The following is a 21,668-nucleotide window of genomic DNA, read 5'->3' on the forward strand; positions in this document are numbered from 1 at the left end:
GCTGGATCCTCTGCTCAGGTCTTGCAAGGCTACAATCAAGGTGATGGCTGGAGTTGTGTTTCTCCTCTGGGGCTTGGGGTTCTCTTCCAAGATCATCCAGATTGTTGGCAGAATTGTTACTTGGGGTTGTAGGACTGAGGTCCCTGTTTACTTGCTAGTCATTGGCTGGGACTGCTCTCAGCTCCTAGAGGCCACTTGCAGTTCCTTTTGAAGTGGCCCCCATAGGCAGTTCACAACATAGATGTTGCTTTTCTTCCAGGCCAACAGGAGCATGTCCTTCTGATTTCCAACCCTCCCTCCACTCCAACTCAGCTATGGCAGAGTCTTATATAATGTATTGTAATCATGGTAATAACTATCCCATCAAATTCACAGGCTCCATTGACACTCAAGGGAGGGCATTATACAAGGTGTGTACACTGAGGATGGGAATCTTGGGGGCCACCTTAGAATTCTGCCTACCACACAATCCTACCCCTCAAAAAGCCAGTGGAAGGGGATAGAGCCCCTCTAATTCCTCCAGAACTAGTCAAGTGTCCTAATCTTTTTTCATAATATCTTTTCTATTCTCATATGTTTATGTATGTTTATTCAGTTGCTCCAGAGTCTTTGCTTGAAAAACCTTCCCTTTCCTCACTGAATTGCCTTGCCTCTTCTGTCAAAATTCAATTGACTATGTACATGTAGGTCTATCTCTAGACTTTACTTTGTTCTATTGACTTATTTGTCTACCCTTATGTCACTACCACACTGTCTTAATTACCATAGCTTTCTAGTAAATCTTTGAAATCAGGTAGCGTAAGTCAAACTTTTTTTTTCAAGATTGTCTTCGCAATTTGAGGTTCTTTGGACTTCAGCATAAATGTTAGGATCAGACTTCCCTGGTGGCGCAGTGGTTAAGAATCCACCTGCCAATGCAGGGAACATGGGTTCAAGCCTTGGTCCGGGAAGATCCCACATGCTGCAGAGCAACTGAGCCCAAGTGCCACAACTACTGAAGCCCGTGCGCCTAGAGCCCATGCTCTGCAACAACAGAAGCCACCGCAATGAGAAGCCCGCACACCACAATGAAGAGTAGCCCCTGCTCGCCACAAACTAGAGAAAGCCCCCGTGCAGCAATGAAGACCCAACGCAGCCAAAAATTAATTAATTAATTAATTTTTAAAAAAATATTAGGATCAGTTTGCTATTCTGTCAAAAAAAGTATGTTGGGTTTTTTATTGGGATTGTATTGAATGTACAGATCATTTTGGGAAGAAGTGACACCATAAACTATTGAGTTCATCATTCCATGAATATGGTCTATCTCTATTAATTTAAGTCTTCAATTTCTTTCCACAATGTCTTCTAGTTTTCAGTGTAGAAGTCTTGAACGTTTTTAATTAGATTTATTCATAGGTGTTTGATTTTGTGACGCTATTGTAAATTTTTAAATTTTAATTTTCCAATTATTTGATAATAGTATATTGTGGTAAACAAAATAATGCTCCCTCAAAATGTGTCCATGTCCTCGGGCTTCCCTGGTGGCACAGTGGTTAAGAATCCGCCTGCCAATGCAGGGGACACGGGTTCAAACCCTGGTCCGGGAAGATCCCACATGCCGCGGAGCAGCTAAGCCCGTGCGCCACTACTACTGAAGCCGACACGCCTAGAGCCCATGCTCCGCAACAAGAGAAGCCACGGCAATGAGAAGCCCACACACCGCAACGAAGAGTAGCCCCCGCTTGCAAAAGCCCGCCCGCAGCAACGAAGATCCAGCGCAGCCAAGAATAAATAAATTAATTAATTAAATTTTTTAAAAAAACAATTTTAAAAAATGTGTCCATGTCCTAATCCCTAGAACCTGTGAATATGTTACATTACATGGCAAAGGGAAATTAAGGTTGTAGATGGAATTAAGGTTTGGAATCAACTGACTTTAAAACAAAGAGATTATCCTGGAGTATACAGGTGGGCCCAATGTAATCACTCATTTTAATGCTCTGGGAGGGAAATAAAGAAATTTATTTCTTTAGGTACCATTCATCAGAGGTGCAACACGGGATAAGAAGCGGGTTGGGGTGGGAGAGCTGGATTCTAGAGTAATTCATTCCCCTCTCTGGGTCTACTCTTTCCCACTTCCGAAATGGGGGAGTTGGCCTGTGCACTCCTAGAGGGCAGGGGATTGTCAGATTCACCTCTGTGCCCCCATTGGCCAGCACTGGGGTCGCCTGGGAAAAAAACACATTAGCGTTTTGGGGGTGGATGGATGGAGGGATGGATGGATTATAGATGGATGAGCGAGTCGCAAGAGGGCGCGGGGTGAATATATCTCTAAGAGCTTTTCCAGGTCAGGAAATCCGAAATTCTGCGCTTCCCCGGGGTCACAGAAATCGCTGAGTACAGTTTAGAATCCTAGAGTTTCATAAATTTCCCGCCAGCAAACTGTGTTTCTTGGACTCGCGCAGGAACTCCGGCGTTGCGCGGCATGCCGGGACTTGTAGTTTTTTCTCTGAACTCATCATTTTCTTCCCATTCTAACAGGAATGCCTCCACGAGGACCCCACAACTTCTGAATCCCTCCGCGATTTCCCTCCCTCTCTGGGACGATGGAACATCTGGATCGAGGGGCACCCCTACCTTCTGTCGCGACATGATACAATTCCCCAGGGCCCGACCCAAACCGTCACCGCGTCCCGCTCGAGCTTTTGCGTCCCGTTGCCAAGGCGACGGAGGGAAGGATCTGCCGCTCTGATTGGATGAGGCAAGGACATGCCGTTCGGCGCAGCTCGCAGACTCGAGCTGATTTAAGCCCTTGCTTGCCATTGCGGCCCGGACCCCTCTACTCCCCTCTACTTTCTCTCCCAGCCCCACGCCTCCGCGACCCTGGGGCACACCGGGCCAGAGACCGGCTGCCAGCCGCGGGCACTCACTGCCTAGCGTCTCCTCCGGCTGCACTTCGGTTGACCTACTAGCGCTGCGTCTGAAAAGTTGTTAGTTTTTGGTCAATGCTATGGTTCTACGTTTCCTTACTCGGTCCCTCACTGAGTTACCTGGTCAGTTGGTCACCTGGCCAATCGGTCACTTCTGCTCTCCCAGTCACTCTTAATTCTTAGGCACCAACTATGCCAGGACTTGCCTCAACGCCTGCAGTAGCCTCCTGTCTACTAGTGCCCACTTTGCCCTATCCATTCCAATTCATTCTCTGCACTGCAGGCAAAGAGCTCTTTAAAACACAAATTTGATCTTGTCTCTCCCCTGCATATAACCTGAAGTGGCAATTTATTCGTCATTGCACCCTGTATTGGCTCCCTGTCCTTCTCTGCCTCACTTCTCCACTGCCCTGGAATCTATATACCTATATCTATATAGCTGACTAGAAACTATCAAAAAAAAAATTTGGTGTTGTTGTTGTTTTATACCAACAAAACGTAAGTTATGTAGGAATGTATCTAACAAAATATATGCAAGACATTCATTAAACAACAAATTTTTATTAAGCATCTACTCTATGTCTTGCCCCATTCTTGACTCTGAGGATACAGCAGTGAACAAAACCAACAAGGATTGTGGAGTTAATATTCTCATAGAGAAAATTACAAAACATTATTGAAGGACATTAAAGAAGGCCTGAATAAGTGGAGGGATATACCATGTACGTGGATGGGAAGACTCAATATCATAAAGACATGTATTTTCCCAAATCCAATCAGGATTTTTGAGAGCCCTTATCAAACCAAAACAACAAAGTGTATTTGTTGGGGAAGGGAGATATTTCTCTGCCTATCAAGTCACATTATGGTGCAGGGAGAGGCAAATATTAATGGAATACAATGGAGATCCTAGAAACAGACACAGGTGTGTGTGTGTGTGTGTGTGTGTGTGTGAACTTGACGTACCATAGAGGTGGCATCATAAATCAGAAGGGAAAGGATGGAGAACTCAGTAAATGGCACTGAGAAACTGGCATTCCATAGGAATAAAAAATAGATACCTAATTCAAGTGGATTAAAGAATAAATATGGCAAACAAATATTTCAGACTACCGCTGACCCTTGAACAATGCGGAAGTTAGGGGTGCCAACCCCAAGCAGTTGAAAAACCACCTATAGCTTTACAGCTGGCCTTCCCTATAGACAGTTCCGCATCCTTGGATTCAACCAACCTCCGATTGTATAGTACTGTAGTACATATTTATTGAAAAAAATCTGCATATATGTGGACCTGCTTAGTTCAAAATCATGTTGTTCAAGGGTCAACTGTATATACATACATACATATATATATAATTTTATGACTTCATGGTGAAGAAGGGTTTCTTAATAAAGCACAACTCATAAGGGAAAAATTGATCTGTGACTCTCTCAAAATTTAAACTGCCATGTAACAGAAGACATTGTAAATTGGATTAAAAGACAAGCTATAGACTAGGAGTAAAAAATCTGCAACCTATATAACAAAGGGCAAGTATTCAAAGAACTCCTGAAAACCATTAAGAAAGACTCTCCCCCACAACCTGCAAAAGAAAAGTGAACAAAATATATAAATAGGGAACTTTCAGCGGAAAAAATCTGAATTGCCAATAGGCAATTGAGATACATAAATCAAAATAATTATGAGATGATTTTAAATACATCAACTAGACAAAAATTAAAACACATATGCATGCCAAGTGTCTGTGAGCATGTTGGGAAACAGGAATCTTTATATGATTACATTCACACTTTGGAAGGCAATTTGGCAATATCTCATAAAGTTGAAAAGGCACATACCTTACAACTCATCGATTCAACTACTGGATATATAGCCCATAGGCTCTCTGAATACAGCTGCACAGCCCATGGACTACCTTTTGTTTTGCAGCTAATGTGCAAGGTGACAACCTTCCCTAAAGAAATTCGAACACTTGTGCATAGTTCGTATGTATAAGGATGTTCTTTGCATATAATATAAAGCATTCTTTATATTAGTGGAAAATATTAGAAATGATTTAAATGTCCATTAGTAGGGTGATGGATGAATAAAAGGGGATATACCCTAATAACAAAATACTATACAGTGACTAAAATGAATGATCCAGCTCTATATCAACATGGAAATATCCCCCAAACCTATTGTTTGATCAATAAAAGAAAGTTGTAGAATGATAAATATTTTTAAAGGTTACATTTGTGTTAATTATAAACACACATACAAAAGTATATTCTATATACTTATGGGCATATGGGTATTACAAGTTTAAAAACACAGACTGGAGAGATGCACACCCAATTCATGATAGCGTTGCTTGTGGGGAGAGACTTAAGGAGGAGGAGAGAGGAGAGGAAACTTCAACTATGTCAAGTTTATTTGAAATGGTTTTTTTTAAACAACCCAGTTGAAGCAAATAGGTCAAAATATTCTTATCTGGATTTGTTTTCCTTTTTTTCTAAATGAAAAACAAGCCATAGTAATAAAAGAAAATTAGTACTATGATAGAGGAAGTTTAGGATGCTTTGGGAATGCATAACAGTGAGGTCTAACCAACTCTAATTCGGGTTAGCAGAGACTTCCAGGAGGAAATGGGAGTTCATCTGGTAAAGGGGATGGGAAGGGCATTCCAGTCAGAGGGAACAGCATGTACAAAATTGGAAGACAGAGTGAAGCATGTTTGAGGAAGTGAATGCAGATCAGTGACCAGGAAAGAGTGAAGAGAGGAAAGATGAGACGGCCAAACCTGTATGTTTTTGTTTCCTTTTTTACAGATGCAGAAACAGAGTCCTAGTGAGGGGAGTAGAACCCAGGCCTCCTAACTCCCTGTCAATTGCTCTGTGATAATAATAATGACAACAACAATAATGATGATGATGATGATGATGTGCTGTGTGCAGTCTCTCTAGTAGGTACTTTAAATATGTCCTTGCATCTAATCTCACTACAGATCTAGAGGGGTTTTTTCCCTCCCATTTTACAGATGGTAAAACTGAGGCCCATAGAAGTTAAGAAATTTGCTCAGAGTCACAGTGGCAGAAGCCCAGTCCCACAAGGCTTTGTGTGCCGTACTTAGCAGGTTGGACTTTTCCCCAAGGGCACTGGTGAGTGTATTAGGTTCCTATTGCTGCTGTAATTACCGTAAACTGAATGACTTAAAACAGTACAAATGTATTAGCATATAGTTCCTGATGTCAGGAGTCTGAATCAGGTCTCACTAAGCTAAAATGAAAGTGTTGGCAGGGCTGAGTTCCTTCTGGAAGCTCTAGGAGAGAGTCTGTTTCTTTGTTTTGCCTTCCTTGGCTCATGGCCCCATTCCATCTTCGAAGCCAGAAATCATAGCACTGTGACCTCTGCTGCTGTCACCACATCCCCTCTGACTCTTATACTCCTGCCTTCCTCTTTCACTTATAAGGATTCTTGTGATTACACTGGACCTTCCCAAACAATCCAGGATAATCTCCCCAACTCATGGTCAGCTGATTAGCAACTTCAATTCCATCTGCGGCCTTAATTTCCTCTTGCCATGTAAAATAACACGTTCCCAATTTCCAGGAATTAGAGAATGGACATCTTTGGGGAGACCATTAATTTGCCTACCATGGTGAACCACTGAATGGTTTTAAGCAAGGAAACACAAGGTGAGAACTGCATTTTAGCATCTTCATATTACTGGTTTTAAAAAACTGTCACGTCCCGTGACTCATTTAAGGCAAATTGGGCTTTGTAACAACTAACACTTTCAAAGGCTGAACAGTATATAGATATTAAATGTGTTAAATCTAATAACTACATTTTTTTCCAGGGTTTTTAACCTGATAGAGTTCTTTCCTACCTGTGCTTTGATTATTCCCCCAACAATCAAGTAGAGGTACAAAGGGCTATGTGGTAATTGCCCCCAGATGGATGAGGAAACAGACCTGGGGCATTCAGTCACCTGCCCAGGTTCACGGAGCTGCTAAGGCCAGGGTCATGATGAGGAACTGGTCTTCAGGCCGCCTTTTCGGCATTTCTGTATGCCATCCATAGGGTGGGGCCTTCTGGAAAACTCAAGTCAGACAGTACATCTTTGGTGCAATAATTCATGTATAACCTGGGCCCCAATAATTATTTGTTGAACGGATTAATAACCCTGCTTTTACTTCTGAGGCACAGATAGCGATTTTCAAGGCAGGAAAACTGGGAGTCATCCTAGAATTCCTTCCTTTTCCCCACATATAATCTATCTACAAGTCGGTTATGCTGCCAAAATATTAATATATGCTGCATCTCTCCCCTTCTTTCCAGTCTCTCCACTCCCTCTTTGTCCCAGGGCACCTCATCTCTTGCCATCTCTCACCATCTCTCCTCAAAGCCTCCCTTCTTTGCCTCTCTAACCTATACTCCAGTTAGGGGCCAATGTGATCCATGTAAATCAGATGACATGGCCATTCTGTTTAAATTTTCCTACTGGCTTTCCATCATACTGAGAAGGAAACTCTAAACCCCCAATCATGGCCATACATGGTCATTCATGCTTGGCCTCTTCTCCTCTTTAGCCTCAATCTTACTACCTCCCCTTGGCCTCCTCCCCTCCAGTCCTACTGGCTCTTCCCAAAGACCAAGCTTTCCCACCACAGGGCCTTTGCTCGTGCTGTTCCTTCTGCTGGAAATCTCTCCACTCTTTAAACAGCTGTGTCTTTCTTACACGTCAGGTCTTATCCAAATGTCACCTATTTACAGAAGTTCTTCTTGTCCCCCAGTTTGTTTCCTCCATAGAAAATTGTGACTGTTTGTAAGTGCTTTGTCTGTTTGCTTATTTTGTTTGCCTTCCCTCCTAGCCCTGATGTCCAGTATGGAGCTACCAGCCACCTATGGCGATTAAGCATTTGACATGTGGCTAATCTAAATTGAGATGTGCTCTAAGTGTAAAATACACACTGGATTTTAAAGACTTAATACAATTAAAAGAATGTAAAATATGTCATTAATAATGTTTAAATATTGACTACACATTGAAATGATAATATTTTGGCTATACTGGGTCAAATAAAACCATTAGTAACAACCTGCTTCTTTCTACTTTTTTAATGTGGCTACTAGAGAATTTATGATTACCCATGTGGCTCACATTGTATTCCTATTGGGCAATGCTGGTCTAGACCGTTAGCCAACAAAGGTAGGAACCACTGCCACCTTATCTGTTAGGGACACCCCTAATGCCTACCATATAGTGGGTCCTCAGTAAGTATTTGTTGAATAATTTGGTTTTTATGAGAACCTTGGACACAGAGCTGAGACAGGCAGCCCCATGTACACTGTGAATTTGAGGAAGAAATACCAAAGAAACAGTTTTATTTTCCTGCAGTCACTGCATTTCAAACAGGTTCCTCTGACCCTGTCCTTCTCTGTACCCACATTCCTCCCACAGTCACTTACCACTACAGATGGAGGGGGGCAGGTGACGGCTAGAGGAGTAAAGCTGGTTCAGCTGCTTCTATTCTATTTCAGTCCCACAGGAGGTGTGTGCTCTCAGTTATTTCACATTCTCCAGCTTTGGTCCTAGTAGCAGCACACTGAGACATACAGTTTGGGTAGCTGGGAGCCCAAGGGGATTTGCCCAGGGTCACTGAGCAGGTCAGAGGTGAATGAATAGGGCCTGGAACCTTGGTCTCCAGACTTACCTTCTGAGACTCTTGTCTCTAACTACATCCTGTCGTAGTCTCCTTAACTCCAAGGGACCCAGGTGACTGTAACCCTCACTCATCTCCCTCTCCTCACATGTACCTCTGATTTATTGGGGCCCCTAAGCAGAGTTATGCCTGGTCCCAGCAGAGGTGACCCAGATGGCACTATCCTCAGAGGCCAAAGTATATGGGAGGAAGAGATGGGAGGATGGCTGGATGAATGAACAGACAGACGGAACAGTGAATGGATGGAGTGGAGGTTGGGAGGACAGACTGGCTGCAAGAGTGGGGGAGGAGGATGGTTGGCTGGTAAGATGCCTGCATGGGGGGCGGGGTAGGGAGATGTACAAACGGAAGGAATTACCCACTTTTCGCGTCTCAAACAGAATCTGAAGATCAAAGTCCAGCCCCCATCACGTTTCTGCTAGAAAACCGAGGCCGAAGGAGCTAGGCGTTTCGCCCCAGGGTCCGCAGGGAGCGCCGGGCAGAGCTGGAACTGGGATCCGAGTCTCTGAGCCCGCGGCTGGGGGCTCTCTCCGCCCCCGCCCCTCCCGCGCCTGACGGTGCCAGGGTGGGGGGAGCGCCCCGCCCCCACCTCCGGAGGTGGAGGCCCCACGCGGCCCCAACAAGCTGCCGTTGTCCCGCGGGCCCCGGGCCCGGCACACTGGGGCTTTGTCCAGCCCCCCGCCGCGACCCACGGGTTGGGGGGGCGGCCCACATGACCAAGGGGGTAGGAGGAGCCTGCAGCGGCGGTGGCGGCGGCGGCGGCAGCGGCGGCTCCAGCATTTCCCTCCCTGGCCGGGGGTCGGCGGGCGGCGGCGGCGGCAGCGGCGGCGGCGGCAGCTGGGCAGGGCTGGGCCGAGCTGCGGACGCCAGGCCCCCCGATCCCCGCCAGGCTGCGGACGCCAGGCCCCCCGATCCCCGCCAGGCTGCAGGCGCCGGGCCCGGGCCGTCAGGGCAGCTGTGACCCTTGCGCTCAGCGGGTGGCGAGCTGGGGGTGCGCCCGGATCCCCGCCCCCGGGATCATGGGGAATGGCATGACCAAGGTAGGGGGCCGGGATGGCGCAGCCCGCACCTGGCCGCCCCCAGCGCCTGCCAGGGCGCCCGCCTCTGACCTTCCGGCTCTGGCGGTCTGTGTGTCTATTTCTCTGTCTCCCTGGGACTCTGAGATCGTACGTCTCTGTCTCTCTGGGGCGGTATCTCTCTCTGACTCTGCCTCTCTGTGTCTCTGTCTCTGCCTGTTTCTGTGACTCTGTATTTCTTGCTGTGTCTTTCTGTGGCTCTCTGTCACCCCCAGGCTCTATCTCTTCCTGAGTCCCTTTCTCTGTCTCCATGTGTCTCTGTCTCCCTGGACTCTCTCTAACGCTGTTTCTCTATCCTTCCCCATCCCCCACCCCAAGGCCTCTGCACGACCCCCTTCTGTCTCGGCCTTCCCACCTCCTCCTTCTCAGGATTCCCCACCACCCACCTTAGCAAGTCCACCTCTCCCTTTGCCCCCCTCCCCTGTGCTCCTCCCACCCTCTTTCCCTAGGTCTTTGTGCCCCTCCCTCCTCTTTCCTCTCCCCCTACCCAAGCTGACCTCCCTTGATGCCCCCGTGCTGCCCTCCCCAGACCTCACTCATAGAGCACCCAGGCCCACAAGACGGGGGTGATTGCTCCCTGAGTCCTGAGGACCAGATGCCCTTCTTGGGACTGAGAGGGGCTGCATGCACCCCTACCCGGCTGACCCCGGCCTGTCTCTCCTGTAGGTACTTCCTGGACTCTACCTCGGAAACTTCATTGGTGAGCACTGCCCACTCTGTCCCAAGGCCATGGCACACTCCCCGTCCCAGGCCTGTGTCCACCATTCATGCTCTGGCCCACGCACCCTGGACACGCTCAGGAATGGGGCCGGGGGCAGGGAAGCGATGCCAGGCTGGGAGGCGGAAAGAACTCATGAAGACTAAGGGGGACGTGGGTGGAGGAGTGTCCCCAGTACAGAGGGCTCAGAACACTGGACACTGGGCAAGGCTGCACCTGCTCTGAGCCTCAGCCTCTCCCACAGCCCAAGGCCCACCCCCGCCTCTAAGGATTTTGCCAACCCTGAGGTTCTGGGCTGAGGTCTGTTTGGAGGTGTTGCTTCTAGCTGGGAAGCTGGGAACGCTTCCTGGCATAACCTTCTCCTCAGAGGAGAGGTCTCTAGAGACTGGACTCTACGTCAGAAACTTCACTGGTGAGCACTGCCCGCTCTGTCCCAAGGCCACAGCACTCTGCCTGTCCCAGGCCTGGGCTAAGAGACAGGCTGGTCCGGAGCTTGGGAGACCCAAGGCAGGAAAAGTCACTTCCATCTGTGGAGTCAGAGAAAGCTTTAGGGAGGGAGGGGCATCTGCACTGGGGCAGAGCTTTCCCCAACCACTCCTGTCCCACTCTGGGCTTAGGGGCCCCACTTTCCTAAACCCTCGTTCCTTCCTCCCCGGGAGCTCCCTCAGCAGCTCACACCACACCGACTCCTGAATATTTGGTAAGTTAGGTCTGAATCCCCTTTAAGTGTGTAGGCCCATGAGGGCAGGAGCCATGAACTTGACCCCACAATGCCATGCCCAGCCAAGGCTGCACATAGTAAACACTCAGTAAATGTGGTGAATGAGGAAGTGGGCATGTGGAGATCAAGTGTTATTTACTTCGATTATAAAAGGTCTGCATGCACTGGAAATCCAGCCCCTAGAGATGGCTACTGATAGCTGTGGGAGGTATATCCCTGGGTTGTTTTCATGTATCTTTGTACATATAGATATAATATTTAAAACAAAAATGGAGGCCTATTCTGCATGCTGTTCTGTAACCTGTGTTTCCCATTTAATAATATATCGTGGGCTTCCTTGCACATCAGCACACAGAGATCTTGTTAGTGGCTGCACAGTATTCAAGTATGAATATACCACTATTTATCCAGTCCCCTTGTGGGTTTTTCCCTTTTTTTTTTTTTTTTTTGGCTGCATTGGGTCTTCGTTGCTGTGCGCAGGCTTTTCTCTAGTTGCAGCGAGCGGGAGCCACTCTTCATTGCGGTGCACAGGCTTCTCATGGCCGTGGCTTCTCTTGTTGTGGAGCACGGGCTCTAGGCACGTGGGCTTCAGTAGTTGTAGCACGCGAGCTCAGTAGTTGTGGCTCGCAGGCTCTAGAGTGCAGCCTCAGTAGTTGTGGCACATGGGCTTAGTTGCTCCATGGCATGTGGGATCTTCCCGGACCAGGGCTCGAACCCATGTCCCCTGCATTAGCAGGCAGATTCTTAACCACTGCACCACCAGGGAAGCCCAGTTCCCATTTTTAACTGTTTCTGATGTGTTGACAGTCATCTTCTACACACAGCTTTCTGTGTGAGTTAACCCTTCTGTAGTCAAGATTCCTAGAAGTAGAATTGCCTGGTGAAGGATATGCCACAGAAGGGTGTTTGCAATGGAAAGAACAGCAGGGGCAAGGCTGGGGAGGTGCTGGGCTCTTACCTGTGGGTGCCCCAGTGGAGAGACTGAAGCTTAGGGTTGTGGCAGGACCTTCATGCTGGGAGCAAGAGGTGGTGAAGGAGCAGGGAGCCGGCAGAGGGTGGGCCAAGGTGGAGAGGGCGGGCTTAGGAGGAGAGTGGGGCAGTGAGCTCCCGCCTCACTTGGCCATCGGAATATATAGGTCACACCTGCCAGATTGGCTCAAACATCCTTGTTTCTTTCAGATGCCAAAGACACGGATCAGCTAGGCCGGAATAAGATCACACACATCATCTCCATCCACGAGTCACCCCAGCCTCTGCTGCAGGTACGCCTTACCCCCATCCCAGAGCTGCACATAGGTGGGAAGGGGGGTTTCAGACCCCCACAGCACCCATTTATCAAGTACCTACAATGTGCCAGATCCTATACTGGCACATAGGCCTTCCTGACCCGTGCTAACTCATTTGGTTAAAAACTGGCCTATTTTACATTAGCATCCCTATTTGCTCCCTCTTTGGCAACTGAGGACCAGAGAGGTAAAGTAACCTGCCTAAGGTCACACATCCAGGAAGCTAAGGAGCTGGAATTTGAACACAGGCTATCTGACTCCAGAGGCGTCACACTAAACCTTAAAAAGTCTCCCACAGGGCCTTCCTGTTGTCCAACTGAATAGATGACTCCACATAGATGTTTCTGGGCTCTGTGTCTCGCTTGTGACCTGGGGCTATGATTTCACCTGTCTGGGCCTCTGATCCCTCAGCCCTATCTGCCCCCAGGGGACTGTGAGATGGTAAAGATGCTTTGCACACTGCACAGCACGGCCCCCACTGGGAGGGTTGGAGCTGGTATTATCGAATCCTGGAAAAGACGGGGTGAGGGTGTTATGACCTAGAGTAGGGAAGTAGGAAATCCAGACCACATGTGTTGGAGTCAGGAGCTCTGAGTTCACACCTTCACCACATTCTGTCTGTAACCTTGGGCATAGGACTTCACTTCTCTAGACCTCAGTTGCCTGATCCGTAAAAGGGGAATTTTATAACAGTACCTACCTCACTGGGTTGTTGAGAGCCACAAAATAGGCGCTCAACAAATTATAGCTGACATAATAACAAAGTTAATAATATTCTCAACCGATAAACAGAGCCCCTTCCTCTTTATCTGTTAGAGTCTGGCTCACCCATCGAAGGGAGAGAACTGTGGGTGGGAAGGGACTCTGGAGATCTGAGATCCAGACTGGGTTCTGTCACAGCTTTGCTGTGTGACCTTGGGCAGGGTCCTCGCCCTCTCTGGACCTTAGTTTCCCCTTGTGTCAGATTTGATGGTCTCTAAGAGCTACCTCCAATAATCTGTGGTTCTCAGTGTCACAGAGACACTAGAAGAAATTTCCGGGTCAATGGAGTCTGATTTTGCTTTATAGGGCAGGCTTGTTTCGGAGTATTTGGAGTATGTAGTCACTAGAGTGCCTGGGGAAGGTTGTCTAGGCATGACTATATTTACTAATGAAATGACTACTGGCAAAATGAGTCCCTGCTCCGGCAGCCCTGCCCTCTTCTCCCTCCCCATCCATCAGTGAATTTACCAGTCAGGGTTTGATAATGCCCTGCAAATCCAAGGCCAAATGTGTTGCAAAGCGAAATTGCGAACCTTGCAAAAGATGCAGGCTCGTGTGACCTTGGGGAGAGTGAGTTATAGAGAAGGGCTGGAATCTCACACAAAGCCACTAACAGATGAGGACCTGGCCAGGGGGGTCCCTTAGTCACTGGCTGGAGGTGGGCCAGGCCCTTGAAAAGAGCCATTTGAATATCAAAGGACTAAGAGAGGTCCCTGAGAAAAGTGATTCTTGGAATGTGGGCAGGACTCATCTTTAAGATCTTGTGTGAAGGTTAGGCGTGGAGTGAAGGATGTGGTAGCAAGTTTGTTGGAGAAATTCCTGACAATTCATTCCTTGATTATTTTAATAATTAGCACAGAGTTTTATAACCACAATTCATGAACTAAAACTAATCTTCATAGTTCTTGTTTCTTTTCAAGAGAATAAAATCTGCTTTGCCCTTCTTACTGTGTAATTTTGTAATCCTTTTATGGAGGGGAGTCAAGTTAAGTGGCCCTTTCCCAGCTATTAAATAAAAGGTCCCTGAACCCTTTTTGGCAAGTCTTTGTGCCCAAGTCAGCTATGGGGTTAGGATACCATCTTCTCAGAAGGTTCTGGAACCACAGATGGTCAGACCTGGGAGGCCCTCAGAGAAGGTGTCTACCCTCTTTGGACAGAGACGATAACAGTGGCCCAGAGAGGGGCAGGAACTGGCCTAGGGTCTCGAGGTGCTTGGGAGGCCCAGGCTGGGGTTGGGGTGCAGGCTGCCCATGTGTGTTTTGTACTTGCAGGACATAACCTACCTTCGCATCTCAGTGGCCGACGCCCCTGAGGTACCCATGTAAGTTCCTCTGGACGGGCTGACAGATGGACAGACAGCTGCTTCATGTGGTGGGAGGAGGGAGGGTGGGAGATGGTCTGAGGGAGGACAGAGAGGACTCAGGCCACAAAGCTGTCCTGGAGACCCCAGCACAGGTGTTCTCCCAGACCACCTGGACTCTGTCTCAGCCACACCCTTGCCTATGCCCCTGGGCAAGCCTTAACCTCCCAGAGCTCAGTCTCTTTGGCTATGAAATGGAGAAAACACCCTGTCCCTCAGGCTCAGACGCCCCAGTGGATTTGAAAGGGTCAGGCTCAGCCTGTTCCTGGCCTTGGAGTTAAGGCATCTGGGTTCAGGCCAGGCTCTGCCATTTACTTGCTGTTTGACCTTGGACAAATCACTTCCCCTCTCTGAGAGAGAAAATGGGTGTGTGAGGGGTTGGGGCCATCAGCACCAAGGAGGCTGTCAAAGATCAGATAGCACAGGTTGAGGATCTAGGACAGGGCCTGGCGTGTAATGAGGGCTCAGAAAGCAGGATTTTTGTTTATGTTATTAGCAGTAGTACACCCCAGCCTGGGAGGGACCCAGACAGATACTCCTGCCCCTTGGGACTCTTGCTCCCAACCCTGTTGTTGACCATTATTGTCCCCAGGTGCTCTGTTTGCAGACCCCAGAGGGGTGGGACTCCTCGCACCCATTTCCTTGAAAGGTGAAGATAAACCCTCCATGAAAATAGGATCCACAGGACCCATTGGAGAGGTGCTCCTGCCTCTGTGGTGGGATTTGCCATCATTGGCCTCTCTCACCTCCTGAAACGCCACCATTATTGCTTCACACACACCTCCACCTGTACTACAGTATCGGCCCCTAGTCACTGCACGTGCTGGCTGACCTGAGGATCCAGGGCTCTTTGTCTCTTGCCATCCCAGAAATGGGGAGGGGGACAACTCCCAGGAGACCTGTCCCCCCCACCCCCCCAGTGCTCTGTACCTTATTGCTTTCTTCTCTAGCAAAAAGCACTTCAAAGAATGTATCAACTTCATCCACTGTTGCCGCCTCAATGGGGGAAACTGCCTTGTGCACTGGTGAGTTAAGAGGGGAGTGGGGGGAGGGGAAGTGAGTGGCCGTCCTCCGTCCTGAACATGCCCTCATCCTGTGGGGAATGCAGAGCCTGTGATGGATCTTCTCCAGCCTGTCACAATGCCTGACAGTCCACCATTCCTCTGACAGGCTGATGGAGGACTCAGATCAAGGCTCTGTCTCTTACTAGCTGTATGGCCGTGGCCAGATAACTATTTCTCCCTGAGACTCAATTTTCTCATCCGTAAAATGGAAAAAAAGAATGTTGACCTGGCGAGCTATTGGGAGGAATAGGTGAGGTCAGGCAGGTCGCCCAGCATCCTCCAGTAGTTCCGGCTCCTTCTCCTCCCCTCTAGCCTTTGAGGCAGTAGTACAGGGCAGTGAGGAGCCCCAGGCTGGGAGATGGGGCCCCTGAGTTTTCCCAGGGGACCCTGGCCCTGTTGATTTCATTCATTCCATAACTTCTCACTACGCCTGGCTCAGGGTAGCTCTGCCTGAGCCCCAGCCATAGGGACAGCTCCTCCAGCCTGTCTCTCCCCCTCTCTCCCTCCTTTCCTTGCTCCAGCTGCACTGGCCATCTCCCCATTCTTCAAGTCCAACAGGATCCCACCCACATGGTCTTTGTACACTGCCCAGAACATTCTTGACAATCCTTACCCGTCTTTCAGGATTCAGCTTGATGTCACTTCCTTGCGAACCCCTTCCCTAATCCTCCGCATCCCTTCCACTCGATTAATACCTCTTCTTATACAATCTCCTACCCACTGGACTCATCTTCAAAGCAGTTATCACCACCTGAAATTGTTTCCCTTGTGAGTGTCTGTCTCCCCCAACCATATTATAAGCCCCAGGATGGCAAAGACCATGTCTGTTTTATTCGCCACTATATCCCCAGTACCTGAAAAATCACAGATGATCAGGAAACGTGTACTGAATGATTGAGTGAAGTGATGTTTCACTCAGGCCTTTGATGTGGGTGAATGCCAGGCAGAGGGAACAGCATAGACAAAGGCCTGGATGTGGGAAGACAGGTCCTGGCAGGTTCCTTGTGGTTGGAGCTCAGGAGGCAAGGGTGGGAGAGCTGAAGTGGGGATGGGGTGCCTGGAGGACACAGAGGAGATTGGGCCTTATCTGAAGCCTTGGGGTGGGATGTCCCAGCTTTGCAGGCATCTCCCGAAGCACCACCATCGTGACGGCATATGTGATGACTGTGACAGGACTGAGCTGGCGGGACGTGCTTGAAGCCATCAAGGCCACGCGGCCCATCGCCAACCCCAACCCAGGCTTTAGGCAGCAGCTTGAAGAGTTTGGCTGGGGCAGTTCCCGGAAGGTAGGGGCAGGGGCAGGGGTGGGAAACTCTTCTTACTTGAGCTGAGTACTGATTGGAAAGAATTTAGCCTGTGCTTCCGACCTGGCAGAAGATTCTTCTGGGGTCTTGAACTCGTGGCTCTTGTGCTAACCTAGCCCCTAGGTTGGACGGCCAGGTGTTTTCTTTTCCTTTTTAACTTAGGATTTGAATACCCGTGGGCCTGATTATGGACCCTTCAATTTGGCTAGGTTCCAGCATTGCCTGCTCTGCCTACCTGGAACCTGAAGGCATTTGAACATTTGGCTCCTCTGGGGAGGAATGTCCAGTCCTTATTCCACCCCTGGGTCCTTGACGAGGCCAAAGCAGTTACTTCTCTTATGCCCAGTGGGCAGATGGCACATGGAGATGTCGGGGTCTGAGCCGCGCCCTCCCCCACCTGCAAACAAGAGATGAGAGAGAGAAGCAGTCAGTGCAGGAAGGCAGGCTGATGCCCAGAGACTTGTCTGCAAGGCTGCATTAGGAAAGAGGCAGGCAAGGAAGAGGGCCTGCATGAGTAGAGTTGTTGGGCAGTGTGGGGAGGGGTTAATGTGGTCCCCACTGTGCAGGTGGGGGGGTCACTTTAGTAGGTCTGGAAGATGGAGTGTCAAAGGGGATCCAGGGAGAGGGGAGGGATTCAGGGAGAGGGGAGGGATTCAGAGGGAGGGGGGCTCAGTTGGGATGGAGACCCAGAAGGGAAGCTAAGAGCATGGTCAGGACGGGGAGGGGCTTAGCGAGGTGTGGGAAGCTCGAAGAAGAGCGGAAGCTCTGAGGATTGGGGAGGGGACCGAGCCGGCGGCCCAGCACCGACCGCGACTCCACCCCACCCCAGCTTCGCCGGCAGCTGGAGGAGCGCTTCGGGGAGAGCCCTTTCCGCGACGAGGAGGAGGTGCGCGCGCTGCTGCCGCTGTGCAAGCGCTGCCGGCAGGGTCCTGCGAGCGCGGCCTCTTCCCCCGCGCCCAACTCCTCGGCCTCCGAGGGGACCTTGCAGCGCCTGGTGCCGCGGTCGCCCCGGGAAGCCCACCGGCCGCTGCCGCTGCTGGCGCGCGTCAAGCAGACTTTCTCTTGCCTCCCGCGGTGTTTGTCCCGCAAAGGCAGCAAGTGAGGATCCTGCCTCGTCGTGGCGCCCCTCGGCCTCTCGACCGGTCCCCTTCGGGGATTGTCTGCGCCTCCCACGGCCTTCAGGACGGGCCCAGAGCCTGTGGGAGCCCCGCGGCGGCCTGATCCCCGCCCCTGCCCCTCTTCCCGCCTTGCTTGTCTGTGTCCGCAGTCAGCGTGTCCTCCATCTGTGTGTGTGGCTCTGTGTCTGGGCCGGCCTGCTGCAGCTACCTGGTGCCTTAGTCCTTGGGCTGGGGGAGGGTGCCCCCGGCCCCCCCTCCCATTAAAGGCGGTGGGAGTGGGAGTGGGTGGGTGGGGTGGTTGGATGGGCCTGGAGGATATTAAAGAGACACAGAAGCTGCCTGTCTGATCGCCTCCCAGTCATTCTGTCATTGAGCAAAGGCAGGGCTGCAGGACTCTGCCAGGGGCTGGAGCCTGCTGGAAGAAAGAATGGGAGGGGGTTTGCATCCCCTAGGGCCTGAGGAGCCTGCCACCCTCCGTGAACTGCAGTCTGCAGGGCTGAGTTCCACTTGCCTGACCCTCACCCCTATCTCTCCCTGGAGCCCTGGTCTCCTGAAAAGGCCACCAGCTCCTCCTTCTCTCTGAACCCCTTTCCCCCTGGCTGAGCTCCTGTCTTCCCTGAGCACCGCCCCCCCCCCCACCTCCTCCCCAGCTCCCTTCCTTTCCCTATCCACAAATCTTAGCTAGTAAAAGTATAGTAGTAGTACCTGCCTCATGACTGACTTTTTACTTGAATGAGTTCACTTACTCCTCGGGGAGGAAACTGAGGCTCAGAGTTGTCAGGCAGCTTGCCCAAGGACACACAGCTAGAGGGGAGGCTGGGTTTGAACCTAGACAGTCTGTGTCCCATGATGGTTGTTAAGAAGCAGCTCCTTCTGGTCTTGAAGGTTATTGGCAAGGAGGATCCACCCCCAGCTAGTGGGAATGGCCCTCCCCACGTAGAGTTTAAAGGCCAGGGGAGCTACTGTGGAGGGAGGGCCTCAGGGCAGCCCAATAAAGCAGCAAACTGACTCTGAGGATGAACAGGGGTCACCCGAGCTGATTTTTCCTAAACTAAAATTAACTTAGAGTTAAGAGAGATCTGAAATCTCTATAATCTAATAAACACCTGTATGGGGGTTCTTATTATGCACCAAGCACTGTGTCCAGGGCTGTGGGGGAGGCCCAGATTCCAGTATTGGGGGTGGGAGGATGGATGAAATAACCTTCACCTGCTACCCAACCTCCTCCTCTGCATTCATGCAACATGAGTTCATTGAGTACCTACTGTATGCCAGGCATTGTACTGGGCACTGAAGACACAGCAGTGAGCAAACCTGTGGCCTGGTGTTGCTGACATTCTAGTGGGAAAGACACTAGATAAACAGATAAACAAAAGAAAAAATATGTCCGGGGGACTTTCCTGGTGGCGCAGTAGTTAAGATTCTGCGCTCCCAATGCAAGGGGCCCAGGTTCCATCCCTGGTGGGGGAACTAGATCCCACATGCATGCCGCAACTAAGAGTTCAAATGCCTCAACTAAGGAGCCCGCCTGCCGCAACTAAGACCCAGTGAAACCAAATAAATAAATAAATAAATAAAAATTTTTTTTAAATGGGGGGCTTCCCTGGTGGCACAGTGGTTAAGAATCCGCCTGCCAGTGGACACGGGTTTGATCCCTGGTCTGGGAAGATCCCACATGCCGCGGAGCAACTAAGCCGCACGCCAAAACTACTGAAGCCCCCGCGCCTAGAGCCCGTGCTCTGCAACAAGAGAATCCACCTCAGTGAGAAGCCCGCACACCACAACGAAGAGTAGCCCCCGCTCGCAGCAACTAGAGAAAGCCCATGTGCGGCAACGAAGACTCGACTCAGCCAAAAAGAAAACAAAAAAACTCCATTCCTATCATCTCTAGGACAAACAAAACCCCTTGATCTGATGTTCCAGGTCCTTCATGATGCTCCCCGCCCCCTTTCATTGCTGCTTTTGCCACACTCTGGCTCAATAACAGCAATAATACCACTCATTTATTGAGCACTCACTATGGGCCAGGCAATGTGCCAAACACTTTACCTGCATCTCATTGAATCCCCAAGCAGCCCTGTGAAGTAGCTGGTCAGCTAGCAAGTGGTGGGGCTGGGATTTTAATCCAGGCAGTCTGGCTGCGGACCCCATCCTTGTCATTACTATGACTCTGCCTACCCCCCCAGAAAAAAATGAAGAGATTGCCTGACACAATCAAGACTCCTGCTTAGATGTAATTATTACTCTTGTATTTATTTTTTTATTTTTATTTTTTATTTTTAATTTTATTTTTGGTTGCATTCGATCTTCGCTGCTGCGCACAGGGTTTCTCTAGTTGTGGCGAGCGGAGGCTATTCTTCGTTGTGGTGCGCGGGTTTCTCATTGCAGTGGCTTCTCTTGTTGCGGAGCACAGGCTCTAGGCGCACGGGCTTCAGTAGTTGTGGCACATGGGCTCAGTAGTTGTGGCGCATGGGCTTAGTTGCTCCGTGACATGTGGGATCTTCCTGGACCAGGGATCGAACCCGTGTCCCCTGCATTGGCAGGCAGATTCTTAACCATTGCACCACCAGGGAAGTCCCATACTCTTGTATTCAATCATATGAAATTTTTTGTGTCCCATCAGATCCCTACAGCTCTGAGTTTGAATCCTGGCTGTGACTGTAGAAGTATCAGAACTGGGTGGCTGCTGCCACATGAGGACAGAAGGTGGGGAGCATGAAGCAAGGCCCCGGACAGGTACACATGAGGGACAGTGCTCCCAGCCTCTGGTCAACACCGGCTGGCCATCCAGCTCCCTGCAGTGAGGGGTGGTTTCTCCCTCTCAGAGCCTCAGTTTCCCCAGGTACACAGCCAGGGTGGAGCAGTCTGAGCTACTTGACCTCTTTCATATCACAACCCCCCTCTGACAATTTAATGAAAGATAGAAACCCTAGAAAAATGCGTAGAGATGAAAAAATTGCATACACTTTGGGCGGGTCACGGACCCCACCCGGAATCCATAAACTCCAGGTGCAGCTGTTGGGAGGCAGTGTGGGCACCGTTCAGGCTCCTGGGCTCTGGGGCCAGAGAGTCCTGGGTTCAGATTCTGGCTCCCCCAGGCACTAGCTCTGTGACCTCAGTCCTCTTAACAAAGTAGGTAATTACACTCCTCTCACATGCTGTTGTGAGAACCAACTGAGACACTGCAGGAAAGGCTTCAGCCAGGCCCAGCACCGTGGTGAGCAGTCAGAAAGGGACTCCCAATATTTAAGGAAATATTTCTCCAAGGGTGACCCATGGACCACCTGGATCAGAATCCCATGGGGGGACTTGTTTAAAATGCACGTTCCTGGACTTCTTACCCAGAAAATCTGATTCTTCAGGTCTGGGATGGCGGCTAGGAGTATGCATTTTAAACCAGTCTCTGCCTCCCAATTCTACTGGGAGTTAGTCTGAGAAGCACTATGCATTTCCCACCTCTACAGTCCAGGTCCTGGAAAGAGACTAAGTTTCCGGTAGGCTGGGAAGAGCAGAAAACAGGTGCAGGGATGGTGCAAGGGACGCCTCTGAGCGCCCTCCGGGGGCCCCCCTCCAGGGATGAGCAGAGCCCGGGCTACCCCACCCCGTACCCTTCATTGGGTCTTGGTGGTGCCTCTAGC

At 50.0% G+C, this 21,668-nt stretch overlaps 2 protein-coding genes across 4 annotated transcripts in view; one reads left to right on the forward strand and one right to left on the reverse strand.

Annotated features, from left to right (window-relative positions):
- TTLL9 (tubulin tyrosine ligase like 9) overlaps nt 1-9,065 on the reverse strand; it is a 70,966-nt gene extending 61,901 nt beyond the window's left edge. The window contains exon 1 of the mRNA XM_061209051.1: nt 8,984-9,065. The gene's annotated coding sequence lies outside the window, so the exon portion shown is untranslated. The remainder of the gene's footprint in view (nt 1-8,983) is intronic.
- Nucleotides 9,066-9,432: 367 nt separating this feature from the next.
- On the forward strand, nt 9,433-18,353 carry DUSP15 (dual specificity phosphatase 15). Of its 3 annotated transcripts, none has more exons than XM_061208887.1 (7): nt 9,433-9,661; nt 10,364-10,397; nt 12,316-12,398; nt 14,456-14,505; nt 15,495-15,569; nt 16,723-16,894; nt 17,122-17,432. In XM_061208887.1, the coding sequence occupies exons 1-7, from the start codon at nt 9,641-9,643 to the stop codon at nt 17,290-17,292; spliced, it is 606 nt and encodes a 201-aa protein (XP_061064870.1). In that variant the 5' UTR covers nt 9,433-9,640; the 3' UTR covers nt 17,293-17,432. The 3 variants fall into 3 exon arrangements, with proteins under 3 accessions (XP_061064870.1, XP_061064869.1, XP_061064871.1); XM_061208886.1 differs by lacking the exon at nt 17,122-17,432 and adding an exon at nt 17,742-18,353 and having other exon boundaries at nt 9,472-9,661; XM_061208888.1 differs by lacking the exons at nt 9,433-9,661; nt 10,364-10,397; nt 14,456-14,505; nt 15,495-15,569; nt 17,122-17,432 and adding an exon at nt 17,742-18,353 and having other exon boundaries at nt 12,321-12,398.
- The last annotated feature ends 3,315 nt before the right edge of the window (nt 18,354-21,668 follow it).

The sequence above is a fragment of the Eubalaena glacialis genome, chromosome 13 (assembly GCF_028564815.1).
Source record: "Eubalaena glacialis isolate mEubGla1 chromosome 13, mEubGla1.1.hap2.+ XY, whole genome shotgun sequence".
NCBI classification, from domain to species: Eukaryota; Metazoa; Chordata; class Mammalia; order Artiodactyla; family Balaenidae; genus Eubalaena; species Eubalaena glacialis.